We start from the raw sequence: 10000 nt of genomic DNA on the forward strand, positions 1-10000 counted from the left end.
AAAAAAGTATTGGCCTTATCGAATGTGTTTTGTGGTTGTCACTTGATGACCTGCAGTACACCAAACCCTTGTCCTTTACCCCTGTGCCAATATACACGTGTGTGTGTGTGTGTGTGTGTGTGTGTGTGTGTGTGTGTGTGTGTGTGTGTGTGTGTGTGTGTGTGCGCGTGTGTGTGTGTGTGTGTGTGTGTGTGTGTGTGTGTGTGTGTGTGTGTGTGTGTGTGTGTGTGTCTGTGTGTGTGTGTCTGCGCATGTGTCTCTCTGTCTGTGCGTGCCCACACAGCAAAAATGAAAGTGTGAAATTAACACCCAGGGTGTTAAATTTAACACCGCTTTAGATTATATATGTGACCACACTTTCTAGTGTTAAATTAACCATTTTAAAAGTGTTAAAATGTTAACACTACTTTTTAGTTGATTTTACACCATATGTTGTTAAAAAGTCACACCACAAAACACTTCAAAGTGTGGAATCCACACTACACCAGTGTTGATGTTAAATTACAGTGTTAAAACTAACACGTTTCTCTTAACACCAACACCAGTGTAGTGTGAATTCCACACTATGAAGTGTTGTGTGTTTTCTCTTTTTAACAAAAAAGGGTGTCAAATTAACTAAAACTTGGTGTTGTTTTTAACAATAAAGGGTGTTGAACCAACTAAGTCAGTGTTATTTTTAACAGCTTAGAGTGTTGAAACCACTAACAGTCAATGTCATTTCAACAACAAAGAGTGTCAAATCAACTACAAGTTGGTGTCAATTTTAACAACCGAGTGTTGAACCAACTAAGACTGGGTGTTATTTTTAACAACAAAGAGTGTCAAACCAACTAAAAGTTGGTTTTATTTTTAACAACAAAGAGTGTTGAACCAACTAAAAGTTGGTGTTAATGAAGACGTGTGGTGCAGCCCACCAATGAAAACGCAACAAGCACAAAATGTATATGCCAACCTTTGTATTGAAAAGTTAATTTCAAAGCACGAGTCATACAAAACAGCAGTATGGCACAAGATAAATCATGTCGTCATCGGCAGATGAAAACTGGTGATCATAAGGCCGTAAATAAGTCAGGTCAGACAAGAAAATGACACAAAACTTATCTAGCTCCTCATTTCTAAATGCATGAAGGTGATTATCAAAATACACAGTATAACCATCTGTGGTGAGTAGAAACGTTTCATCGTCCTTGATTATCTTGCCAATCTTTCTGAACACAGGCATTTAGATTTTCTGTGCTTACAAACATTCCAGTACGGTACTCAGTTCCATAGTTTGTGAGCTGCAGGGCAATGAAGCCTTGTTGAAAAAGCAACAAGCATAAGGCCGTAAATAAGTCAGGTCAGACAAGAAAATGACAGTAAACTTATATAGCTCCTCATTTCTAAATGCATGAAGGTGATTATCAAAATACACAGTATGACCATCTGTGGTGAGTAGAAACGTTTCATCATCCTTGATGATTATCTTGCCAATCTTTCTGAACACAGGCATTTTGATTTTCTGTGCTTACAAACATTCCAGTACGGTACTCAGTTCCATAGTTTGTGAGCTGGAGGGCAATGAAGCCTTGTTGAAAAAGCAACAAGCACGGAAATGAATTTGACAACCTTTCGATTGAATAGATTATTTCAAAACACAATTCATACAAAACAGCAGTATGGCACAATATAAATCATGTCGTCATCGGCAGATGAAAACTGGCGATCATAAGGCCGAAAATAAGTCAAGTCAGACAAGACAATAACAGTTAAGTTATCATCCATATCCTCAATTCTAAATGCATGAAGGTGATCATCAAAATACACAGTATGAACATCTGTGGTGAGTAGAAACGCTTCATCATCCTTGATGATTATCTTGCCAATCTTTCTGAACACAGGCATTTCATTTTCTGTGCTTACACAGACAAACATTCCAGTACGGTACTCAGTTCCATAGTTTCTAACCCATGAGGTAGTGCAGACACTAGGCATATTCAATGCTTCACAGGACAACAAGGCTTCATTGCCCTCCAGCTCACAAGTTAAGATGTGTTTAATGGGGCCAAACTGAAATCTTTTAAAATAAAAGCGTTCCCAATGAAAAGCTAACTGACGTTGGTGCTTATTTGCAAGGGCTTTTGTAATGTTTTTGAAGTTCTTCTCACACAAAAATTGTGTTTACCTTCATATCTCATACACCAAATGTGTAACAGTGGCCCTATCTTCCTAATACATTTGGGATAATGAATCATCAGATGATGCTTGGGGATCAGTCTCTTGTTTGCAAACACAGATGAAAAAAGTTTGTGATGGTCAGAAATCAAATTTTTCAAGTAATAAGTCATACCTTCTGTAATAACTGGTGAGAATACAATACTCACAATCTGAATCAACAGCAGAATAACTTGCCAGTAACTGTTACCTTCCTCAACTAAATCTCCAAAAATCAAAGGCGTATTACGCAGGAGGCACCATGATTGAATGGCACTGAGGCCAAGGTCATTACCTCCATCTTCCACTCTGACTGTACCGGGCCTGTTCTTCCGGTCATTGAATCCATAGTTAAAGCTGTGAATACGTTCTGAAAGTGTGGACAACGATATGGAGTCCCTGACCAAGTATTGGAAAAGGAGTTTTAACTCGTATTGTACAACGCCTTCTAAAAGATCATGCATAACATATTAATGCTATTTGCAATATTGTTCATGTCAACACTGACATTGGTATCTGTGGCGACCTGCCTACTTGTATTTCAGCTGTCAGCATATACAGCTCCAGGCCACATTATTAGAAGATCATGAAAAAGTTGATTTCCAAAATTCCATCAATAATGTTATACTTAATGGATTAGATTCATTGCACACATTTTGAATTATTCCAATACTTTTTTTTAGCTGGAAGGCCAAAATATGTAAAAATAAACAAACAAAATATATACACACCGGTATATGAATTGAGGATTTCACATTATTAAATGTAATAAAATCCTCATTCTGTTTGATCTGGTAACCCACACTCCACTCTTCAACATACCCCATAGATTTCCATGCCACGTTTTGGGGTTTAGGCAGTATGGTCATTCTAACACCAGCTTGGTGTAGAATTGAACAATGAGTCACCGTAGGCCACTGCAAATACATAGTGGGATTTGAACAGTTCAACAAAGGCAGCCACAGCAGTGTGTGCCATGCATGGCGAGGCCTTCTGATCTTAAGAAAAGCTGGGCTGAGCTGGAAGGCCAAGATGTGTAAACATAAACAAATGGATGATTTGAATAGTTCTAACATTATTGATTAAATCAAATCAACTTTTCATGATATTCTAATAATGTGGCCTGGAGCTGTAGTGGCAATCCAGATGCTTGTGCTTCGGCAAAACAAGCGGTACACATATCAACCAAAAACTCCTTTTAGGGAGTGCCACAATGCTAACTGCTTAACAACAGGCAGTTCGTCACAGCTCCCAATGATACTGCTCTCCACATTTCAAACATAAAGAACGACTTGAATAGAGAGCATGAGTAAACTTTAAATGCTTAAAAGTGTCAAACTATCTTTGGGGGTGTCTTGCAAATGTAACCTCAACATTCTATATGCTGTCGATTCTTGCTCGTATTTCCTTCACCCTTGGACTCTCCTTTGCCGTGGCTACATCAATGCCGTAGACGGTTGTTTGCAGGAATGTGTAGAAGTTGAACAATGCGTCGTCGTAGGCCACTGCAAACACGAAGTGGGATTTGAACAGTTCATCAAAGGCAGCCACAGCAGTGTGTGCCATGCATGGCAAGGCCTTCTGGTCGAGCACAATGTAATACTTCTGAATTTTGGACTTGTTTTCTCCAACGCAGAGCAGGAAGGGCTGGGTAGCTGCAACATCCTGAAGGTAGGTCGTCATGCTTGTCCCCACCTAAGTTCAAGGGAGGAAACAAACTAGTCACTTAACTGGCTAAATAAGTATCCACATTGCTGCTACTGCTACTTGGTTGTTTGTAGTTGTTACACACACACACGGTTGGGCCCTGGGAGAGAGTGATTTGAAAAGGCTTCCATCTTATACTAGGCAATGGGAACACACACACACACACACACACACACACACACACACACACACACCTTTGACAGAGTAATAAGAAAGGCATACCTTCATGAAATTGATGACATGGGCAACAGCGTCTGCGGCACTCATTTTACCATGCGCTTTTCCTTTCGCGGTTGGAGGCAAGAGATGAAGGAGCAGGAGTATGGCTGCCAGGTCACCATCCCACCCTAGTAGATACAACAACACATAACATAAGCCATAAAGTTATAAACTCCTGCTTCAACACCCCCCCCCCTCCCAAAAAAAAAAAAAACCCACAACAAAACACCCAACAACTACAACCATCCAAGCACACTTACCATCATTGGAGGCCTCCTGAGCAGAGAGAAGATCATCCAGATGAGGACCAGGGCGAAGGCCTTTGCAGACAGTGATGATCCGGGGCTTGTAGAATGTTGGCCATTTGGAAACGAACTTGCCAGATACATTTTCCCCAAACAGCAGTGTGAAGTCTTGGTCAATCTTAAAAACACAAAGAATATCTGATCAGGAACAAGATAGACTTGTAAATTACAACACTACTAGTACATAGCAGTTCAGGTTTCCCTCAAATACTTACCAAGCCTGGGGTATCTAAGAAGCGTGAGAAGTGATCTAGGATGCTTCATTACACTCCTCCCCCAACAGCTGCTCAGATGATGAAGTCTCACGCAGGCTCTTCGGGCGTCCTTGTTGACCAGGCTTGGACCTCTTCTTGAAGTCGCTTGAAGTAGTGCGTTGAACAGTTTTCAATCTGTAGGCCAGGTAACCCTGCCCACTGCGAGGATCGTAGTAAGGCTCCTGGCAGACAAGAAAAGTGACAAGGCATACAGTGCACATCGATTATTAGTACATGCCATTTCCAAAATGTGCATAGAGTAACATCTGTTGAACTTAAAAAAGAAAAGTAAGGTTAATAGTACAATTGAAATGAAATATTGTTCCATTTTTGTGAAATTATAGTGTGCACAGGGGAATACTCCCCTGTGTTACAATCCAGGAGCAGGGGTGTCACACTCAAATTGACTGATTAAAAAAAAAAAAAAATGCTTTGTCTAACAGGTTGCCAGAGAAAACCTGGAACAAAGCAACAGGACAAACTCAGTATTAATTATTTTTATACTTATATTCAAAGTGACATTTCACACAGTCTTTCCAATCATATGGTAGTTCAAATGTTCTGCACATATTGTGTTTCTTTCTGTGAAATTCAACTTCTCAATATTGACGGCATCCATGCAACTTCAAACCAACTCAGTGCCACTACCATTCTTGACTGTAAGCCGTAAAGAACCTTTCTTTGTCCTTCGTTAGCACCACACAAAGCACTATCTTAAACAAATTTGTTGGTTTCAACACAACACTTAAACGTTTAAATGCCGTCAAGCATGTGTAGTTGTAGCCAATTAAGTAGTACAAAGAGAAGAGTCCCATGCTTACAATCATGGTGGTGGGGTTGTCATGGTTTTGGGCTGCATGAATACTGTTCTTGTTGGAAAGCTGAATTTCACCCAAAGAAATATGTGTGTGTGAACATGTACAATGACTACTGAAGCAGATTATGATTATTTCAACATGGGGGTATACTCCTGTTGATTTCACAGAAGATATATTACAGACAGCCCAAAACATAGAATCCAAACCTGTAACAAATACAGCATCAAATTGCACATTCCTGCTACTCACATAGCCAGTTGGTGAAGCTTTATCCTTCAGATTGGGGAAAAGGGTCACAATTCCAAGCGCGTAGGTGATGCGGACATTAACTGGTGGTACCCTCCTATTTCATTACAAGTCACAGATATAGGAAGGAAAAAATAGACAAAGAAAAGTACATCTAAGACATGTAGCTCAGAAAGGATTGATATGAATAGTGACAGAGTACAGAGGATATTATTTTTTACTCACCCGTGACTCTCGATCATATCTGCGACCAAGATATTGACAAGTTTTCTTCTTGATTGATCAGTCAGGCCATTAGTCCGGTTGTACTCATTGATGACCTCTTCACCCCCACGCTTATGATGCAAAGCTACATACACCAACTGCCAGAGACCAAATGCGCATAGAAAGGTTACAAAGGTCAATCTGTTGCATTTGGAAAAACAGACTGACACTATCAATGACCAAAAATAACTCACATCTTTAGCTACTTTGCTGTCGGGTGGTCCCTCAATCAGTTGCCTTCTCTGTGCTTTGGTGCTCTCTGTAAGCACTGTGGAGGCTGTACTTATGGAGGTATTTCCAGACTCAATTGAAGACGACGTAGACCCAGGAGAAAATGATGTCCCCTCCTCCGACCAGAAAGAGGTTTCAAATACCTCATTATCCTCTGAAGATATGAGTGAAGGTGAAAAGCATTAAACAAAGGTGACATTTATACAGTATGGGAGCAAATAAGGCATTTCAAGTTGTCTCCACTTTTAGTGTTTCCCACAGAATTTTTGTTAGTCAAGGTGGTAGGGCGTTGAATGTATATACTTTTTGGTTAAGCAGCATTGGAAATTACATTCACAACATGAAATCTTTATCTTTTCAGGGGACCTAGTCAAGGTGGATGGTGTTTCTTGTCAAGATGGCCACCTTAGCAATTAAGTCCTGGGTGGAAACCCTGACTTTGTTGTACTTGTATTAAATATGCTGAACAGGCATTTCTGTCATTACCAACTCCACCTGTATTCTTGGATGTAACACTCTTGTCACCTCCCGTGTTCATTATTGCAATACTCTCTCTTTTGACTGTTAAATTCAGAATCAATTTCAAAATCCTGCTTTACACCTTCATGGCTATCCACAACCTTGCACCCCTCTCCCCGTCTTATCTTCTCCACATTGCTCTCCCCTCCCACTTCCTCAGAAACCTCCTCCTCCATCCCGCTCCCTCCTCCTCCATCCCCTCTGAGTCAAAGCTCTTCTCCCCATGGTATGGAGCCAAACACTCTGCTCCCCAACTTTGCAACACTCTTCCCCCTGAACACCTTTCACATCAACTCTCTTCCCCTCTTTAAATCTGGACAGAAGACCCATCTGTTCCAGTCATCCTATTCTCTTTGACTGCAAAGTCAATTTATTTTCACCCTTCTTTATTAACGTTTGTACCACTATACTGCGCTTTTACAGATGATCTCATGTTGTACAGTGACCTTGAGTGTTTAGAAAGGCACGTTTGTGTACATTTGACCCACACAAAAACTTGCAAATGCCTAAGACAATGTAAATGCCAAGATTTGTTTTTACCGTTCTTCACAAATGCCTTGAAAGACACAGTGGCTGATCCCAGTAGCTCATCAAAGATATCCTCCTCCACATCCACTCCCGAGGAGTCCTTCAGGTCCACCTCAGATCCATTTGGCAAGTTGAATTTAGCTGAAACTAAGGATACAAATCACAAAAAGAAATTAGCCTCTCAAGAGTTTGATGACAACATCTAAAACAGATTTCCAATATTGTAATAATTGAGTGATACATGAGCCAAGTGATCAATCTTCTAAACCACTCATGTTTTTCTTTCACCTCATAGCATTGTACTTATCTAAAATAAGCATATAATGCCAGCAAGCAAGTTATTTCCAGCATCTGCACCAGCATGTGCATAAATGTAATGAATCTTTTGAGCTTACAACTGAAAAGTAAAGATTTAACTTAATATCAAAATTGACTACTCTCTAAAATCCCATAAAGGGCTAACTATGATGATCTGCTTTACCCATGGGAAGCTTACATATAGTTCTAGACATGCATGTTAATTGTCAAATTCAGCTTCCCAATGTTGACAGCATTCATGACATGCAGTCAACAACCATGTCAGTCCCACTACCATGCATGCTGCTAACCAACTGAGCGGCACAAAAGAAAAGTGTTGCAGATGTTGCAAGAACCATAGCAACACATTTGAAAAACGTTTAGGTTGTAGCGCGAAGGGTAGGCAGTACAGTAAGATCCTCGCACTGAACAGACCGATATCATAAGTATGTGCATTCATTCCGCGTGTCCGTGCACAGCATTGTTCTGTTGGAAAAATGGACAGCTGAGCGAGGGATCAATGTTTTTTTCCGACAGGGCAAAGCAGAAGTTTTCATAAGACAGCGCCAATGCTATGCTACCATATTAATTGCAAAGACACCGCGGGCAAAACGATAACTATGGCGATATGGATATAACTTAAACTTACTCTCTTCAATGAATCTCCTGTAGTCGAAGCGGTCATCATTGGTGGGGACACGTACCCACTTCACTTTACCCTGCAACTCCACCTGGACGAGCATTGCTCCCTGTTGTGAGATGTGACCAATCAGGGGGCAAGAAATTCACGTATAATAGCAGCGGGTGGCTTCCAAGTTACACATAGTCTAATAGCTACTCTACAGAAACACATAACATTAGGTGACCCAAATCGAATGTAACGACGACTACCGGAAAGTTAATTTCACAGTCATGCAGGCTAGTATATAGGCTACCACATGGCTAAAGTAGACCGCACTGAACATTAGTGTCAATGTGTGAAATAACCCGACACTCAACCTAATTTAAAACGGAAACGATAATTGTGATTTCAATGGGTCGCTATCCTCACCAGTCGTGAGAAATTGTAATGAAAATATTTTAGAAGCCTGGTTAGCCACATTAGACGGGCATGGCGTCGCAATGGCGGAGTTTGATGAAAGGCAACAGAGGCTCATAGAAAGATAAACGGTGTCCTCGGGACATAATTACATACACTTTATAAGTTTCGTTTACCTTATGGGGTGGTTTTGACGACGGTCCTCCAGAAATCCAAAAAACTACTGCAAGTTGGCCGGTAGATTCTAGTTGCAACTAACAGCGTTCGGGCACTTTCGAAAAACAAGATGGCGATTGCTGCTGGCATGGAAAAATGTATTCTAGAATTCTTGCGTAAGGACGTAAGGACGTCAGAACGTAATGCTATCAACACCAATCTGGATATTTTTGACACCAGTTTCACCAACACCCTGATTTAACATCCTTAAATTAACAACAGCACCATGCACAGTGTTGTTTTAAATCAATATGGTGTTAAAACAACACCAACACTCCCTGTTTTAACACTGACACTGGGTATTTAACACTCCAATATTTGCTGTGCACATGCATGTGTGTGAGTGCAATCCACACAGTTAAGTGTGTCAGGGGTGTTTATACATGTTACCAGGGAAGCCGACAGGAGGGGACACAGGGGTCATTTGTACCGGGCCCTAGTAGAAAATTGGGTTTCCATTACATTGTAATATATTGGATGGGGGGCCCTTTAATATGACTTTGTCCTGGGCCCAAAAAAGCTGTCAGCCGCCCTGCATGTTACCCTGGCCCCTGTATCTATTGGGAGAAGGGAAGGTGGCCTTGTACAGGCAGCTAACTAGAGGTGGATTCTCGCTGGATCTCCGTGACTGACCCTGACTGGCTGCCTGCCTGACTGGCTGCCTGACTCGTGTGCCTGTGTGACTGACATCTACCTAATTAGTTTGGCTCTTCACACAAGTTCCTATTTAGGACCTGCCTGCTTGGAGCTGCCTGACTTTGTTGTGTTTGTTTGCGTGTGTGTGTGTGTGTCTGTGTGTGTGTGTGTGTGCGTGCGTGCGTGCGTGCGTGTGTGCGTGTGTGTCTTTATGTAGGCCCATGTGCTCAGTATGTGCGGTACATGTGTGTGCTGTCTCTTGTGTCTGTGTGTGTCTGTGCGTGTGTGTATCTACCTAGTACACGTGTCTGTGCTATGGGGTCTAAGTAGTCACGTATTTGTGTCGGGGGCTGTTTTCTGTCAAGTCATGATCCTTGATTGTGATGGCACAAGGGTGAGTGTGTTTGTCGTGTCTGTTTGGCATTGAAGGACAGTTGGGGGTTGAGATGTGTGTGTGTGTGTGTGTGTGTGTGTGTGTGCGCGTGTCGTGTGTGTGTGTGTGTGTGTGTGTGTGTGTGTGTGTGTGTG

At 41.4% G+C, this 10000-nt stretch overlaps 2 protein-coding genes across 2 annotated transcripts in view; one reads left to right on the top strand and one right to left on the bottom strand.

The window, feature by feature from the left end:
* camta1a (calmodulin binding transcription activator 1a) overlaps nt 1-10000 on the top strand; it is a 1011609-nt gene that overhangs the window by 789586 nt on the left and 212023 nt on the right. The gene's annotated exons all lie outside the window — the stretch shown is intronic.
* On the bottom strand, nt 2204-8324 carry LOC134456381 (uncharacterized). The gene is made up of 9 exons (XM_063207746.1): nt 8231-8324; nt 7297-7431; nt 6201-6391; nt 5968-6104; nt 5746-5839; nt 4640-4860; nt 4380-4542; nt 4123-4247; nt 2204-3888 (listed from the first exon to the last, which is right to left on the bottom strand). The coding sequence occupies exons 1-6, from the start codon at nt 8322-8324 to the stop codon at nt 4675-4677; spliced, it is 837 nt and encodes a 278-aa protein (XP_063063816.1). The 3' UTR covers nt 2204-3888; nt 4123-4247; nt 4380-4542; nt 4640-4674.

The sequence above is a fragment of the Engraulis encrasicolus genome, chromosome 10 (assembly GCF_034702125.1).
Source record: "Engraulis encrasicolus isolate BLACKSEA-1 chromosome 10, IST_EnEncr_1.0, whole genome shotgun sequence".
Classification (NCBI taxonomy): domain Eukaryota; kingdom Metazoa; phylum Chordata; class Actinopteri; order Clupeiformes; family Engraulidae; genus Engraulis; species Engraulis encrasicolus.

Bases quoted from the DNA above. Each gene is read 5' to 3' on its own strand.
- LOC134456381 (XM_063207746.1), bottom strand. From the start codon at position 8,324: ATGCTCGTCCAGGTGGAGTTGCAGGGTAAAGTGAAGTGGGTACGTGTC. The intron at 7,432-8,230 runs GTAAGTTTAAGT...TTGTATCCTTAG, and splicing joins CAGGAGATTCATTGAAGAGA to TTTCAGCTAAATTCAACTTG. The intron at 5,840-5,967 runs GTGAGTAAAAAA...GTAATGAAATAG, and splicing joins GATATGATCGAGAGTCACGG to GAGGGTACCACCAGTTAATG.